Below are 18,675 nucleotides of genomic sequence, written 5' to 3'. Positions count from 1 at the left end.
CATCTGCCTTCGGCTCAGGTCATGATCCCAGGGTCCTGGGATCGAGCCCCGCGTCGGGCTCCCTGCTCGGCAGGAAGCCTGCTTCTCCCTCTCCGCCTCCCCCTGCTTGTGTTCCCTCTCTCGCTGTGTCTCTCTCTATCAAATAAATAAATCTTTAAAAAAAAAAATAAGTAAATAAAAAAGGAAAGGACCTAATAGTCAGATGCTAGGTGAAGAAAATGTTTAAGAAGCATCATTCATGTCATCCATCCAAACCTCCAGGTCAAAGAAGAGATGCTAGTGCTAAGTACTGTGCTAAGTACTTTGATTTTTGATTAGAGTACAATGAGCAGTTTTAGATCATGATTTAGTTTAAAAATTTTTAAGTGCATGGGTGCCTGGGTGGCTCAGTTGGTTAGGCGACTGCCTTCGGCTCGGGTCGTGATCCTGGAGTCCCGGGATCGAGTCCCACATCGGGCTCCCTGCTCAGAAGCAGGAAGTCTGCTTCTCCCTCTGACCCTCCTCCCTCTCATGCTGTCTCTCATTCTCTCTCTCACAAATAAATAAAATCTTAAAAATAAATAAATAAATAAATAAAATAAAAATAAAAATTTTTAAGTGCCAAGATTTAAGAGTGTTAAGGACAATTTCCTAATATAAAAGAGAGATGAATACAACAGATTGATGTACTTCTTGATTCAGATCTTCCTTAGGAAGAAAGCACTAGGAACAAAATTAATTCAGGTAAAGGTGGATGGAAACTATTCTTAGAAAACATTCAGGAAAGAAATATGAAAAATAAAGAAAATTAGCTTTGCAAAGTAGACTTTTCAGAAGCTTACAGAACTGGCAGGATGAATGCAATGGAAAGAATATCCAAGAAATAAAGTTATCAAAGTTAACTTGGATGCTTTTTAAATAGGCATCTCTGCGGGTATAAATTCTACATATACAGGAAAGGTAACAAAATACCAGACTGGTTAAACTCAAAATGCAAACTAGAAAGTCAAAAAGTAAAAATAGGGCAGGATTATTAAGCTGGAAGGTAGAGAAGTGATATGGGGATAAGATTAAAAAAGCGAACTCTAATACAGAAAATCAAAAAAGCCAATCAAACCAACAGGTTTCTAGTGAACATCTACTAAATGTTCAGCACTGTGTCCTAGGAGTTCTCTTTAAGTTATCCTTTTGAATTTTTCAAAAGCATACACAGTAGTAAATTAGGAAATCCAGGAAAAAAATCTTCCCCAGATAATAAAGAATATTATAATCAATAACCACAAAAAGGTAGGAGCTTTTACTGTTGATTTTACCACTTTCATCCCACCTCCAGCTCCAAATAATCACCTCTTCCTAATGCTAGACATGAACTGCTGTTAACTAATAGAGTTCATATGTGACAATGGGTAGGAAATAAAACAAGGAAAGGAAATGACAGTAAAGTGTTTTAAAAAGTTAGATGCCATCCAATCGGCATCTTAGGAAACTTTTAAGAGCTTTCTACAAATAACAATAATACCAGCTAATATTTGAGGGCTATATAACATGACTTTTACCATATGCTAGGCACTGTGCTAAGTATTTTTACATAATTTTACATAAATTAACTTGTTTATCCCTCCTCACCAACCTAACAAACAGGATATGGATGTTATTTTACTGATGAAGAAATGGGTGAAGTTAGACTTACCTAACCAAGGTCATATGACTCATAATGGTATCTTAATTACTATTTGTTGGGGGGCGGGGAGAGTCACAAAAAGATATCCCCTCCAACCTCAAAGTAGGAAAGAGGGAAATAAGATAGCTTTTTGGGAGTTAAGACTCTAAAACTCAGTACCATTTGAACTTTCCCTCCTCCTTGGCTTCCCTGATACTATGTTCTCCCACCTCTGTGCCTATTCTTTCTGGTTCCTGTGGATAGAGGAAGGGCAGTAACAGGCAATCTCTAAATGTTGAACAAACTTGGTTCCTGGTCCTAAGCTTGCTTCTCTCACTTCCTACTTTGTCCCCAAGTGACATTATCCACTCATCCTGTTTCATGGCTCCTATAGACTAGTGATTCTCAAACTTCTTAGTCTCAAGACCCCTTTCACTATTAAAAATTACTGAGGATGCCAGGGGCGCCTGCCTGGGTGGCTCAGTCGGTTAAGTGTCTGCCTTGGACTCAGATCATGATCTCAGGGTCCTGGGATCAAGTCCTGCATTGGGCTCCCTGCTCAGCAGGGAGCCTGCTTCTCCCTCTCCTCCCCGCTCATGCTCTCTCTCGCTCTCTCTCAAAAAAAAAAAAAAAAAAAAAACTTGAAAAAAATTACTGAGGATCCCAAAGAGCTTTTGTATATAGGGGTTATATTTATTGATATTTACCCCATATTAGAAATTAAAATGGAAATATTTCATATTATTTTCATTTAAAAATAACAAAAATGATGTTAACATGTTTTAAAAGAAAAGTAAATATATTTTCTAAGACAAAAGAATTTAATAAAAAGAGTGGCATTGCTTTACATAATGTCTAGCTTAATGGAAGGTAAGTGGGTTCTCATACCTACTTTTGCATTGTCTGTTGCCATATGTTATTTTGGTTGAAGTATATAAGGAAAATACAGCCTCACAAAGATAATTAGTTGCAATAGGGAGGAGTATTTTGATAGCCTTTTCAGATAATATAGATCTCCTTCTTTGATACTGCACCAAAACTCCACAAGTAATGGTTTCTTAAGTTACAATGTAGAATCTGAAACCACATAAAGGAACTATTGGTACCTTGCTATGTTAAAGCACATTGGTCTAGTTTGTGTTATGCATAGGTCTTTTACACATGTATGAGTCTGTTACATCATACATTAGTCATTTTGAAAACAGTGACTCACTGAATTTAAAGATCTTCAATGTTAATATTCATCATACAACACTGTTGACATTTGTTTTTATCACCACAGATCTCGTCAAAAAAACCTTTTAAATATTGAGAAGTTATCAAGCTCATTATGGCAGATACAAGTTTTCCTATATTCTCTCTTTTTTTGCCTAGAAGTTCAAGTTTTATCCTTGGCAACAAATACTGTCAGTTGTTTTTCTTGAAGTGACAGCTCAGTTCATTCATTTTTAAGAAAATGTCTGCCAAATACTCGTATCTGAATAACCACTGTTTTTGTCTGGTTCTTTCAGATGGTACTTCTTTCAGATGGTACTTCTTTCAGATGAAAAGACTGGCTAGTGGGGCTTGCAACTCAAACAACTGCACAAGTGCTTTTTCCTCAGAACAACCATCATAGTGCAGTTCGCAGCAACAGGACTTTATGTGTACTTCCCATCCCATAATACAGAATACTAAAGAGATATATACGTTAAGGGTTGAAATTTAATAAAACTAGTAATTTTTATTGCTTCACATCAAGGACATGTTAAGTAAAACCTGCTTTTTTCTGGTTACTGCAAATGCATGGTGTTAATAAGTCGATGACGGTTTGATGCTATTTGCCTTAATCCATGCTAAGGTGACAATAGTTTTACTCACTTTTTTTTTTTTTGCAAATTTTATTTATTTTTTAAGATTGTATTTATTTATTTGAGAGAGAGAGAACACAAGCAGGAGAGGGGCAGAGGGAGAAGCAGACTCTCCGCTGAGCAGGGAGCCCAATGCAGGATTCAATCCCAGGACCCCGAGATCATGACCTGAGCCAAAGGCAGACGCTTAACCGACTGAGCCTCCCAGGCACCCCATTTTTTGCAAATTTTAAATGAATTAATTTTTGTTTTGCAAACAATGTCTTGATACTACAATGAAAGTAGTTTTGACCTCATGGATTCCCTTGAAAAAGTTGTGGGGATTCCCAGGGGTCTGCAGACAACACTTTGAAAACTGCTACTATAGACTATCTCTCTGTCAATGACGCTTCAGTTTTTACTCCAGTCTATGCCTTGCTCCTGATCCCAGACCCACTGGACCCTGGAACAATGAAAGAAATGTCTTGGGTTTTATCAAAGGCCTGAACTGCTTGAACTCTGAAACCCATCCCCTCCAACCTTCCCCAGGACTCTGCTCCTTCAATTATTCTGTCCTCCTATATCAGCAAACCTTCCCCTGCCATCAACATACAGTCACATGCTAGTATTTCTTCCCATTCTTATAAATATCTCCTTTGATCCGATAGACCCAGCCACTTCTCCAGTTCTCCATTTCCTTTTGTAAATAAAGTTGTTTCAAGAATTGTCTACACAACTCAGTAAAGCTGAAAACAAAAACAAAACAAAATGACTTTGAAGGAAAGAAGTGAGGGAATAAAAAAGATGCCATTCTTCCTCCAATTTTCTGAAATGACCCCCCATTGGTTAAAGCCAACTCAAAGACAGGAGAACAAGACAGTTGAAGGAAGGTGAATGTAGACGGAGAGGGGCAAGAGAAGATATCTTTCATAGTTTACCCTTTTTACTGATTACATCCTAGCTCCTCTCATCTGGGGGAAAAGTTTGTAATATATATATAAATAAATTTCCATCACTCTCTTTTTTAAGAGAAAAAAAGGGGCACCTGGGTGGCTCAGTCGTTAAGTGTCTGCCTTCAGCTCAGGTCATGATCCCAGGGTCCTGGGATCGAGCCCCATGTTGGGCTCTCTGCTCAGCGGGAAGCCTGTTTCTCCCTCTCCCACTCCCCCTGCTTGTGTTCCCTCTCTTGCTGTCTCTCTCTGTCAAAATAAATAAATAAAATCTTTAAAAAAAAAAAAAAAGGATTTAAAAAAAAAGAGAGAGAGAAAAAGAAAGCTGTCTACAATATGGTTGTCACTTCTTTACCTCCAATTCACTCTCACAACCACTCCAATCTAGCCTCTATTCCCACCACTCCAGTAAAGACCACAGTTGTTGTTCTGTCCTCATCTTACTCAACCTTTCAAAAGCACTGAGTAGAAGTGACCACTCCTTCTTTCTTAAAATATTCTCCTTACGTGGCCTTTACACTCTCCTGGTTTTGTTTCCTTTCTACTTCACTGAGCACTATTTCTTGGGTAACTTTTTAATCTCCTTAGCTTGTAATCAACTTCTAAAAGCTGGAGTGTCTCCACAGCTAGATCTTGGGCCCTAGTCTCTACACACAAAATGCTAATAGCATTGCTATTAGGGAGATGGGACTAAGAAGTAACTTTTAATTATCTTTTCAAGATCATCAGTATTAATATAGTTATATTTTTAAATGGATAAAAATTTATAATTAAAAGAAAGCAGTAACAATCATCTGTAATCTCACTACCTCGAGATAACACTGTGAACATTCAATAAATTTCTTCCTAGTCTTTTTCTTCTTTTTAAAGATTTTTTTTTTTTTTTTTTAATTTGACAGAGAGAGAGACAGCGAGAGAGGGAACACAAGCAGAGGGAGTGGGAGAGGGAGAAGCAGGCTTCCCGCTGAGCAGGGAGCCTGATGCGGGGCTCGATCCCCGGACCCTGGGATCATGACCCGAGCCGAAGGCAGACGCTTAATGACTGAGCCACCCAGGCGCCCTCTTCCTAGTCTTTTTCTAAGATCAACATGATCACTTATAAACACTAACTTGAAGGAAGCAAAGAGAATTTTTTTTTTTTTTAAGGATTTTATTCATTTATTTGAGAGGGAGAGAGAGGGAGTACAAACAGGGGGAGTGGCAGGCAGAGGGAGACAGAGAAGCAGACTCCCCACCAAGCAGGGAGTTCTGATGCGGTGCTCTATCCCAGGACCCTGGGATCATGACCTGAGCTGAAGGCAGATGCTTAACTGACTGAGCCACCCAGGCACCCCAGCAAAGAGAATTCTAACTCAACCTACAGATAACACTAAGTTGGATAGGACAGCTAAAAGTTGGATTCAAAACATGATCTGGAGGAAGGAAAGGGACTGGAACTAACATTATAGAGTGTCTCTGTGTTGGACATGATGAAAAAGCTGAACTTCTGGACTGAAGGCCTGGCTTTCCATGGACTGGTCAGGACAACACTGGACAAAGTGCTTGACCTTTCTAAACCTTTTTTTTTTTTTAAATACCCATTCCCTATATACCTCCCCACATTACTTTGAAGCTAAAATGAGAAAGAGAGAGAGAGAGAGACAAGAGTGTGTGTGTGTGTGTGTAAAAACACTATGTAAACTCTTTCTTTGCAAAGGTAAGAATAATTATTGTCCAAGCCAATAGTAAAAACAGTGGTATGCATTTCAACAATCTTTTTCCAAGCACAAAGCAAATAATATGACCAAGAAATAATTTCTGCATGACCATGCCAATCACTAACCTTGATTCACCTGCCTATATTTACCAGCCTAATAAAACTGCTGGAAAGGAGAGGTAACCATCAGGTATGACCTGCAGAGAAAAACTTGTTTACACCCTGAATAATGCAGAGGGTTCTCTATAGACAGAGAATGGAGAACTGGCCATCTGCATCTAGTGTGCAAACTGGATTTCTTACCTGTAGCTCTGCTTCCAGGCCCAGCCGCCTGATAAAGGGGTCAGTGACATGGTAGCGCCGCTCAAAGCTCAGGGCACCCCGCTCCTGGGGGACAGATACAAACTCACAGTTTCATTAATTTAATCCAATATGATTTACTATGTGCCTATTGCATACCCAGCACTGTGCTGGGCACCATAGGATCTACAAAAGGTCTGCACTATACTTGGGCAAGGATTAGAGAATAATAAAAGAGTATAAAATAAAGCACAAAGTTGTGCTTGTTGGGTTGCCAAAGAAGAAGAAGAAGAAGGAGAAAAGAAAAAGAAAGAAAAAGAAAGAAAGAAGAAAAGGAAGGAAAGAAAGAAAGAAAAGAAAAAATGAAAAAAATTGAAAACAACAAAATAGGGAGTTTCCATTGTTAGGTTGGAGAGGGTGGGCATCATCTTTAGGACACATATTGTGGGGGATACTCATAGGGAAAAAAAATAACTTGCAAGGTCCCTCCAACTCTGATTCTGTGCCTCTAGGAAATGGTCCTTGCTCTTGAGGGCCATCCATTCTAATGAAATTACAAAAACCCCCACAAATGGACAAAGCCCCCAAAGGATTCAGGGATGCAGGGAAAAAATATATGAAACGTAGATTGATATGCACCAAGTACACGGCTCATGTAGAGGCATACACTCAATCCTTTTTGATGATGATCACAGCTTATGCTGCATGCCACTTATTTTTTAAAGATTTTTAATTAAAAAAATGTTTTTAGCACTTAACCTTTTCAAAAAACTTGTGTTCTTTCAGATTTCATTATGATCCACCTAGAGGCAGACATTATTATCATTTAACAACAGAAAACACAGGGAAGTAAAATGACTCAAGTCTTATAAGTAATTAGGGCAGTGGTGAGATTAAGCTCCTGACCCCAGTTTGGGGTTCTTACTATAGAAGCACATCATGTCTTGGTGGAAACTCTTCCATTAAATCCCTGTGCTCCTTTACTGCAGGTTTCCCTGACAAAGCCTGGGCTACCTTGCTAAATGAATGTGACTGCCTGCTCATTCATTCATCTCACAGAATGTACAAACTGTACAGGTCAGGTGCAGGAGACCCTTAAGGAAAAGAAGAAAGAGTCTAAGCTGAACTGGGACTAAGACTCTTCCAGGTTCTGTTACATGCACAACTTAGCAGCTGGAGCAACATGAAGATGCCACATTTTCTCCTGCCACAGCACCCCCCATAAACCTACATATGCACACACAGTTGTGTACCCACATGCACAGCACACTGATGGCTCCCTTCCCTCACCAGCTTTCATTAATTTCAGCAGCCCAGGTACAAAGCACTGGGACAGAGGAGTCTCCATGAATTCTATGTTCTTGGGCAAAAGAAGATGGGAGTTAAGAGACCTTGATTCTAGTCCTGGGTCTGCCACTAAGTAGCTGTGTGACTTCAGGCAAGTCACCGACTTCAGACCTCAGTTTCTTCAGGTGTAAAATGAATCTGTTAGGAAGAAAGGACCTCATGCTCTTGTTCAAAGGTCTAAGGTGCTTACCTTGATCTGCCTACGGATGAGGTCTCTAGTTATGTTGACTTTTGCCATCTTCTCTTAATGGATTCAACAGCAGGAAGCTATAGAAGGATCTTCAGGACCCTTGAGCATTCCAGCCAAGCCCAGGTCCACAAGACACACATTTAATTACCTGGGGGGAAAAAACCATCAAACCTTGAGGGATGGAATAAAGTGGATTCAGAGCCCTGGTTCTACCCCTAAAACAGTCCACCAGCCTACCTAGTGAACTGGCTATTGCCTATGATTTATGACATGGTGGGCTGGCCCTGCTGCACAGTGTTGAAGAACCTTTGGAAGATGAAAAGGGTAGGATGGGGAAGACAATGACTCAGAGCCACAGAAAGTATTGGAACAAACACTGAAGGAGTCATGTATGCTTCACCAGAAAATGGAGGGTTGGATAGGAGTATGAAGGAAGATGGGAGCATATCCTGAAAATAAGAACAAGGCATGTAGCAAGAAAGATGTCAAGTTTCACTTGCTCAGTATGCATCTGTGGCAATTATGCATTAATTATACTTTGAATCCTTGACCCTCATCTTAGCTCTCCCCAAAATCAAATCAGTATCACAGAAAGCACTCAACCCTCTAACAGATTCACAAAATCAAAGGGTGGACAGGAAAGGTAAAGGTGATCATGTCTAAAATCCAATCTGATAAAGAAATCCCTCTTCATTATCCTGGTAGGTAGGCTTTCAGTCTCACCTCTTGAAGCAACCTTTGTTATAAACTCTGATGTTTAGAAAAACCTACTAATTTCATTTATGATAACTTACCATAAGAAAATGCAAAATACAAGAAACACAAAAGTTCTATACCCAAGCATATTCATCACAGATTTTGTTTTTATTTTATTTTTTTATCTTAAGTAGGCTCCACGCCCAACCTGGGGCTCAAGCTCAGGACCCTGAGATCAAGAGTTGCATGTTCTACTAACCAGGTACCCCCATCACAGATTTTGTAAAAACAAAAAAATTAAAAGGACCAAAATTTCCGATGACAGAGGGATGGTTAAACAATGTATAGCCATTTGATATTAAGCAGCATTAGAAATGTTACTTATAGGGGCTCCTGGGTGGCTCAGTCATTAAGCAACTACCTTCGGCTCAGATCATGAACCCGGGGTCCTGGGATCGAGCCCAGCATAGGGCTCCCTGCTCAGCGGGAGGCCTGCTTCTTCCTCTCCCACTCCCCCTGCTTGTGTTCCCTCTCACTGTCTGTCTCTGTCAAATAAATAAAAATTTAAAAAATCTTTAAAAAATGCTACTTATAGGGGCGCCTGGGTGGCTCAGTTGGTTAAGCGACTGCCTTCGGCTCAGGTCATGATCCTGGAGTCCCGGGATCGAGTCCCACATCGGGCTCCCTGCTTAGCAAGGAGTCTGCTTCTCCCTCTGACCCTCCTTTCTCTCATGCTCTCTGTCTCTCATTCTCTCTCTCTCAAATAAATAAAATCTTAAAAAAAAAAAAATAAAAAATAAAAAAAATAAAAAATGCTACTTATAAAGGAAAAATGCTTACATCACACCAAATGTTTATATGATAACATGATGCTTTTTCAATAAATACTATTATCAAAGCTATGTTTAAAAAAGGAAATATAAACGGGGTGCCTGGGTGGCTCAGTCAGTTAAGCGTCTGCCTTTGGCTCAGGTCATGATCCCAGGATCTAGCCTCGCATTGGGCTCCCTGCTCGGCGGGGAGCCTGCTTCTCCTTCTCCACCGCTTGTGTTCTCTCGAATTCTCTCTCTCTCACACAAATAATATAAATAAAAACAAAATCTTAAAAAATAAATAAAAAAGGGGGGTGCCTGGTTGGCTCAGTTGGTTGAGCATCTGCCTTCAGCTCAGGTCATGATCCCTGGGTCCTGGGATCAAGTCCTGCATCAGGCTCCTTGCTCAGTGGGGAACCTGCTTCTCCCTCTCCCTCTGCCCCCCACTCCCCACTCTTGCTCTCTATCTCAAATAAATATTTTAAAAAATAAAATAAATAAAAAAGGAAATATAATAATAGCCATCTTTGAATAGTAGTGTGACTGATTTTTTTCCTTCTGTTTGTGATACTTGCAATTCTTTTCTACAAAAGCACATTAATATTGCATTAAGAAAAAAAAGAAATGCTAGAGGAAAAAAAAAACCACTAGGCTTTCAAAGAAAGTTCTGCCCCCTGTTATTTCCAACTTTTGGTCCTGATTCCACCACTGAAGCCACACAGGAAGTTTAGTCTTTCTTCCCCATTATGGACCTTTGTGCTGTGACAATGGCTTCCAGGGCCCACCAAGCCTCTCTGCCAACCCTCCCAAGCCAGCAGGATTCCCAAGACTTCTGGATCTCCCGGCCCTGGTTTTCCATCAGCTGCCCTCCTACAGATTCCTAGCACACCCTCCTGAAATCATATTCGCTCCACCTGATCTGTAAGCGGACTCCTTTTCCTTTGGCATTTACTCACAAAAGAAACTCTATATAAACACTATGTTATTGCAAATTTTTTTCTTTAGCATTAGGCACACAGTAGGACAATAAAAATCTTGCCACCTGATTAGGTGTTCCCATTCAGCCCAAGTTCTTTGGGGCTTATGCCTCCATGATCTGTTTTGGGACCATAAGCTCTTAAAAGGGCAAGAGCCTTCCCCACAATGTGGAAGACATCCAGCATTGCATCTTAGCATTACCAGGGAGATATGAAAGTCACTGGCACTATTTAGGATCACAAAACCTGTGAACATGAAGAACACCTAGGGATGCCAACTCGGAACAACTATGGTTTCATGGTAACTTTCCCAGGGGTCTCGGGCCACCAAATTAAAAATGTGAATTTGGACAAATTGGCATGAAGTAACACTGGCCTGCAATTATGTTTATGTCCCTGGTTTGTGATATAATGGTCAACCCCCCCCCAAAAAAAACCCAACAGTAATTTCCCCCACAATCACCAAGAATATAGGGTGAGATTTATCATGACAGAAAGAACACCAAAGTCAGTGAGTACATCTGGTAATAAGTAAGCTATGTGGCCTTAGTCAAGTCTTGGTCTCTCCACATAGGATCTCATTCCTGTGTCTCATAGGCACAGGAACAACTAGAACAAACACTGAGGGGGCCATATATGCCTCACCAGAAAAAGGCCCATATGCTTCATCCCCAACACCCTTTTTCTTGGAAGACTACTACAAAGGTCAAATGAAATAATGTAGGTGCAACGTTTTTTCTTTACTTTTATTTTTAAAAGAATATAAATACTATGATCAACTAATCTTCGACAAAGCAGAAAAGAATATCCAATGGAAAAAAGACAGTCTTTTCAACAAATGGTGTTGGGAAAGTTGCCACATGCAGAAGAATGAAACTGGACCATTTCCTTACACCATACACAAAAATAGACTTAAAACAGATGAAAGACCTAAATGTGAGACAGGAATCCATCAAAATCCTAGAGGAGAACACAACCAGCAACCTCTGTGACCTCGGCCGCAGCTAGACATGTCTTCACAGGGCAAGGGAAACAAAGGCAAAAATGAACTACTGGGACTTAATCAAGATAAAAAGTTTTGCACAGCAAAGGAAACAGGCAACAAAACCAAAAGACAACCAACAGAATGGGAGAAGATATTTGCAAATGACTTATCAGAGAAAGGGCTAGTATCCAAAATCTATAAAGAACTTATCAAACTCAGGCGCCTGGGTGGCTCAGTTGATAAGCGTCTTAATTGGGATCTGGAATCAAAAAATCAGAGGCCACAGAGTGTCCATGCTGGCAGCAAGGTGTGGCTATAGTGGCCAGTAAAGCCCAGTCAGCTGGTGGTAGTGGTGTAAGCTGTATAAGCGGCAGCAGTGACCTCATGGTTTGGTTCTGTGAATGATTTTGGCTGAGAGTCCTGGCTGCTACCCAACTTCCCTTGTTCTAGCCCATTCTTCAAGCCTGGCTTTGTGGCTGTCCCTGATTATTTTGTGAGTTTCCCTAATAACCTTTCAAAAATCAGCCGGAGTTGGTTTCTGTTGCTTACAGCTACAAATCCTGATACAGAGGAACCCTCTCAGATGACACTCAAGCTGAAATACGAATGACAAGAAGTCACAAAGAACTTGGGGAGGGAGCTTCTGAGTAGAGAGAACAACCACTGTTAAGGGTGCAGGGGAAGACTAGTTCAAAAGGTTGTATGGTGGATGTTATTACTATCATCATCTTACAGAAGTGGAAACAGAGTCATGGACATGAAACAATTTTTACAATGTCACACAGGTAATAAGTGAAGCTGGGGCAGGGACTCAAACCCAGAGCTGTATATACACTCTTAACCACTTTGTATGTGTGTAAATTACTAGGGTACATAATTTCCTAGAGTAATGATCAGTATGACAATCCACCATAAGAGTCAACTAAATTGTTACTACTCATTCATTAATTTTCTTAAAGCATTAACTGGGTTTGTACCAAGTCCCAGGCACTGTGCTAGACATGGAGGAATACTGACTGGGATGAAAGACATAGCATCTAAGAAAGCAGAGAATCAAAAATCAAAGGCAAGGGACTTTAGCTAAGATAGGTGTGTGCTTAGAAAAACTAAAAGGAACAAAAGAAGGAAAAAGCAGAGAAAGTAGACCAAAACCAAAACCAAAAACCCACCCTCACTACAAGTCAGGTAAATGGTAAAATGGAAAGTGGGATTTAAAACAGTATCAGAATGGAGGCAGAGGTTTAAAAATCAAAATGTCAAATTTAATATAACTACTGCTCAGTATTTTGGTGAACATTTCTGTTCCCATCCTGAGAAGAAATGATAGCACACCAGCAGATAGCTCATTCTAGAGCACAGCCCACCTTCACCCCCCTTTCAGGCAACATGGATTCAGTGCCTTCCACAAACTTTTTTAGGCAGGCAAGCATAACTGGAAAGCCTTCTAAGTAGAGATTATTTAACAGGTTCATATTAGGAGGGAAATATCCCCAAATCTATAAGGGGCATAATTTAGCTTCATACTTTGATTCCAAAGTCTCTCAAACACAAATAATCAAATCAATAAAGGAATAGTTATTTGAATATGACGAGATTTAATCACAGTCAAATTTTAAAAGCATTATTTTAAGAAGTGTTTTGGAATAGTCAATTCTATAGAACAAAGAGAACTCACAGATATAGAATGACATGATGGAGACATTTGGAATTGAAGAAAGGAAGTTATATTATTTATGATTAAACACCAGAAAAGACTGTATCAAGGGGATTTCTATCTCTGGTGCAGTATGCAAATTATATGTTCAGTTCTGCTGAGATGCAAACGACTGAAATAAGTGAGTTCAAGAATCCATAAGGTAACATTTTCAATGCCTATTATGCCAGCACCACACTAGACTTTGAAAATACAGCAAAGAACAAGCCAAACACAGACCCTTCTCTTCAAGAGCAAACAACATAGTTGTCATGAATTGAGTATCAATGGCACCAAGGCTATTGTGACCATAACACCGTAGATGGACTGAAAAAGGCTAATTTAACCAAATGACCAAAATTAACAGCGAGGACAGTAAATTCAGAAGGAATAGGAATAATAAACTAAATCTTATTTATACTCATTTATCATACATCTTAGAAGAAAGCACAAAAATGACAGTGGGGGAAACAAACTAAACATTCGGCAGGAGAGCAGGAAAGGAGACATGGAAATCACCAGCAAAAAACCAGGACTGTAACAGACCACAAGCAACTTTTTTTTTTTTTTAAGATTTTATTTATTTGACAGAGAGATAGGGAGAGCAGGAACACAAGCAGGAGGAGTGGGAGAGGGAGAAGCAGGCTTCCCGCCAAGCAGGGAGCCCGAGTTCCCAGTACCCTGGGATCGTGACCTGAGCTGAAGGCAGACGCTTAACGACTGAGCCACCCAGGCGCCCCCACAAGCAGCTTTTAATGTGTATTCTTCATTCTAAGGATAACACAGTGAACTGAATATACCCTTATGTTCGCCCTTAAAGCTCTAATGACACTGAGGGCTAATTTGCAGAACATGAAAGCTCAATAAAAAATCTCTCTAGCTAAAGTACAAAGGTTTAGGAATGGCATCTGCTGTCACTGAGGATACTGCAAGCCTACTCTAGTTGACACTCAATAAAAGGAGGGAGAAGGAAGCCAGTTTCTGGGAGTTGGGAATATGAAAAATACAAAAATGCCTAAGGCACAGGGGAAAACATATGACATAATGTTATAAAGAAAATATGAGCTGCCACGCATAGGATACTCCTCCCAAAATGTATTCTATACTCCTAGAGCCTAAAATGCCTAGCATGTCGCCACTTAACCCTATCCCTTCCACAAACTCCACAAACTTTTAACTCAGGCTACTGGGAAACTTTTCCATAGGCAGATCTCTGTATTACAAAGGAATTTAATAAGAAAATTCAATTAACAGCTCAATTTGGAGGAATTAATCTACTTCATAATGCAAAGGGTACCAGTAATATAATAGCCTGAGGTTAACAAGCCTTAGAACAAAGCACACCTGGCAAAAATTACTCACCTGGAACCAAAGATTGAATGGTACTAGCCAAATAAACACGAGGAACCACCCATTTCAGGTGTGCCATAGTCCTTATTTGGGTTCTGGGATTAATGTAGCAGAAAGGGAAGCAGACTTAAAATACTGAGGCACTTGGGCCTGAAGTCCAGCCCCCTCATTGTACCAATTAGTACCTACTTAGGCAAGTTACTCAACCTTTCTGAGTTTCAATTTCCTCATGTGTAATATGGGGATGCTCATCTACTTCAATTGGCTATTGTGAGGAATAAATGATAAAATATATATGAAGGTACAAAATAGTACCTGGATTACAGTGGATGCTCAACAGACGTTATTAGCCAAATCTGAACTCTAGTAAGACTTGAGAGCTCCTGATTAGGCTCAGTGGCATGGTTACAACATTTCTCCCTTTCTTCCTTCCCTACCAGAGCAACAAAGCTGACACTGGGGATTCCATTGTAGGGTGGTGAGGCACAGAGAGTGGGATGACGTTCTCACTTCTGCTGGCTTAGAATTGCAAGATCAGGAGGAAAAAGGTGACTTTGTTAAAAACAAAGGAACTCCATACAACAGGGTGTATGAGAAGGGTTATACAGGATTATTCACAATAGCTAAAAGGTGGAACCCAAATGCCCATCAACTGATGAATGGACTAACAAAATGTGGTATATCTATACAATGGAATATTATCTGACTGTAATAAGCAGTGATGTGCTGATACGTGTCACAACATGGATGAATCTTGGAAGACATTATGCTGAGTGAGAGAAGGCCACATGTCGTATACAGGTTTCTCCTGCTATCCAAAAGTAAAGCATTCCTATGAAACCTATCCTAAGCTGCAATGACATAAAGTGAAGCAATTACCATTAGTTTATATGGAAAAATTTTTGAGCTTTCCCAGACCCCAAAAATAACCTCTCTTAAGCTTTTCTGATACCATCTTGCTAACGGATGACCAAAATAAATGGAGATAAAGCACAGAGGCTCACAGACACAGCTCAAAGCTATGGTGGCTTGAGCTGAGTGTAGTTCCCAGGGGAGAAGCTGGGAGGTGCCACACTCGCTGCTCAGGGTGTACACTGCCTCTCTAATGGGCTCACTGCAAAACAAATGCTGACCATGATATCTGATTTTCACCCTTTTCATAAAAGCAAAAATCCTCTTCGGATTTCCCTTGGTAGCAAAAAAAGGTGCTGATGTAGGTCTTTCGTAAAAGTGAAATGGCATAATGTGAACTTTCAAGAGTCAAGGGATGCCTATGATTCCACTTACATGCAATGCCCAGAATAGGCAAATCTACAGGAATAGAAAGATTTGTGGTCCTTGGGGCTGGACGGATGGGGTATAGACTAGTGATAGCTAAAGGATATGTGTTTCCCTTTTGTTTTTAATTGAAGTGAAACTCACATAAAATTAACTATTTTAAAGTGTACAATTCAGTGGTACTTAGTACACTCACAATGTTACGCAACCACCACCTCTAGGTAATTCCAAAACATTTCCATTGCACCAAAAGAAAACCTCATACTTATTAAGTAATCAGTCCCTCTTCCTTCCTCCCCCCTCCGTGCCCCTCCCCCCCCGCCCCCGGATATCTGGCAACCACCAATTAACTTTCTGCATCTATGAATTTACCTACTCTAGATTTTTCATATAAATAAAATCCTACAATATGTGGCCTTTTGTGACTGGCTTCTTTCACTTAGCATGATATTTTGAGGTTCACCCATGTAGCACGTATCAGTACTTTGTTCCTTTCTATGGCTGAATACCATTCCATTGCACTGCTGTATCACATAGTGTTTATCCATTCAATGCCTGGCTGTTGTGAATAGTGCTGCTATGAACATTCGTATACAAGTATCTGTTTGACCACCTGTTTTCAATTCTTTTGTGTATATACCTTGGAGTGGAACTGCTGAGTCATATGGTAATTCTATGTTTAACTTTTTGAGGAATTGCCAAACTGTTTTCCATAGCGGCTGCACCATTTTACAATTTCAGCAGCAATGTACAATATTCCAATTTCTTCACATCCTTACTAATACTTGTTTTTTTAAAAAAATTTATTTATAGCTATCTTAGTGGGTATGAAGTGATATTTCATTGTGGTTTGATGTTTATTTTTGAGGTGATGAAGATGTCCTAAAATTGACTGGTGATTGTTGCACATGTCTGTGAGAGTATTAAAAACCACTGAATTGTACACTTTAAAAGGGTGAACTGTATGGTATGTGAATTATATCCCAATGAAGTTATTATATTTTTTAAAAGGAACTACTGATACAGGTAACAATATGGATGAATCTCACAGATTCTGAGCAAAAGAAGCCAGACATAAAAAAGTACATACTTGGGGGCGCCTGGGTGGCTCAGTTGGTTGAGTGTCTGACTCGATTTCGGCTCAGGTTGTGATCTCAGGGTCGTGAGACTGAGCCTCATGTCGGGCTCTGTGCTCAGAGTGTGGAGTCAGCATGTCCCTCTCCCTCTGCTCCTCCCTGGCTCACGTTCTCTCTTTCTCTAATAAGTAAAATCTTTTTTTTTTTTTTTTAAGATTTTATTTATTTGACAGAGAGAGACACAGTGAGATCTTAAAAAAAAAGTACATACTGTATGATTCCATTTACATTGGACTCTTGAACAACACACGTTTGAACTGTGGGTCCACTTATACATGGATTCTTTTCAATAAATACAGTATAGTACTGTAAATGTATTTTCTCTTCCTTATGATTTTAATAAAATTTCCTTTTCTCTAGCTTACTTTATTATAAGAATACAGTTTATAATACTTAAAATATGTGTCAATTGTTATCAGTAAGGCTTCTGGTCAACAGTAGGCTATTAGTAGCTAAGTTTTTGGGGAGTCAAAAGTTATATGCGAATTTCTGACTGCATGGGGGGGCAGGGCTGGTGCCCCTAACCCCCACATTGTTCAAGAGTCAAATGTATATGAAGTTCTAGAATAGGCAAAAATGCAGTAAAAAAAAAAAAAAAGTGTTGCCTGGGTGGAGATTGACAAGTAAAGGACACCTGCGAACTTTCTAGAGTGATAGAAAGGTTCTATATAGTGACGGGAGTATGGTTGGTTACATGGGTATTGGGGATATGGGTTACATGAGTATATCCATTTGTCAAAACTGCACAATCAAGATTAATGAATTTTAGGGCACCTGGGTGGCTCAGTCGTTAAGCATCTGCCTTCGGCTCAGGTCATGATCCCAGGGTCCTGGGATCGAGTCCCACATCAGGCTCCCTGCTCGGCAGGAAGCCTGCTTCTCCCTCTCCCACTCCCCCTGCTTGTGTTCCTGCTCTTGCTATCTCTCTCTGTGAAATAAATAAATAAAATATTTTTAAAAAAGATGAATGAATTTTAGTATTTGTAAATTTTACTTAAAAAATAGAATGGAGGTGGAAAGCACAGGAGGTATAGATAAAATAAGAATGGCAGAATGTTGAGTTATTGAAATAGGATGACAGATATATGGGGGTTCAATATTCTGTTTACTTCGTATGTATTTGGAATTCTCTCTAATAAACTCCATTAAAAAAAAAAGATTTATTTATTTATTTTAGAGAGAGAGTGAACGAACAGGAGGGGCAGAGGAAGAGAGAATCTCAAGCAGACTCTGCGCTGAGTGTGGAGCCTGATGCAGGGCTTGATCTCATGACCCTGAGGTCATGACTTGAGCCAAAACCAAGACTCAGATGCTTAACCAACTGTGCCACTTAGGTGCCCCTCTAATAAAGTTCATTTAAAAATTCGGGGCACCTGGGTGGCTCAGTTGTTAGGCATCTGCCTTCAGCTTGGGTCATGGTCCTGGGGTCCTGGGATCGAGCCCCGCATTGGGCTCCCTGCTCAGAGGGAAACCTGCTTCTCCCTCTGCCTCTCCCTCTGCTTGTGTTCCCTTTCTCACTGTGTCTCTCTCTGTCAAATAAATAAATAAAATTTTAAAAAATTAAAAATAAAAAATAAAAATCTTTCTTTCCTATTACAGTCATTCAAAACATGGAAGATTGATTAATGAAATAGAAAACCATTAATCATATATAGTTAAAAAAATCAGGTTTAAGACATATCTATGGCCATCTTAGCCTTGGGGGGAAAAAAAAAGACAAACCAAAAAGTGTACATATCTACAATGTTATAACAAGAAGGATATGAATCGGGGGTTGCTTGGCTGGCTCAGTTAAGC

General features: G+C 39.9%; 1 protein-coding gene across 9 annotated transcripts in view; it reads right to left on the bottom strand.

The window, feature by feature from the left end:
* The window catches only part of WDTC1 (WD and tetratricopeptide repeats 1), a 65,732-nt gene that overhangs the window by 38,735 nt on the left and 8,322 nt on the right, over nt 1-18,675 (bottom strand). For 5 of the 9 annotated variants that reach the window (XM_081817838.1, XM_081817840.1, XM_081817839.1 and 2 more), the window contains 2 exons: nt 7,952-8,099; nt 6,418-6,501 (listed from right to left, as the gene is read on the bottom strand). The exons of 2 other annotated variants lie outside the window; for them this stretch is intronic. In XM_081817838.1, coding sequence (XP_081673964.1) covers nt 6,418-6,501; nt 7,952-7,999 — 132 coding nt within the window. In that variant the 5' untranslated portion in view covers nt 8,000-8,099. Of the gene's footprint in view, nt 1-6,417; nt 6,502-7,951; nt 8,100-18,675 lie in introns of those variants that run through there. 2 more of the 9 variants (XM_081817841.1, XM_081817844.1) reach the window with 1 other exon arrangement.

The sequence above is a fragment of the Leptonychotes weddellii genome, chromosome 4 (assembly GCF_054177405.1).
Source record: "Leptonychotes weddellii isolate Sample4059 chromosome 4, ASM5417740v2, whole genome shotgun sequence".
NCBI lineage: Eukaryota > Metazoa > Chordata > Mammalia > Carnivora > Phocidae > Leptonychotes > Leptonychotes weddellii.
This window is presented reverse-complemented; position numbering and strand designations above follow the sequence as displayed.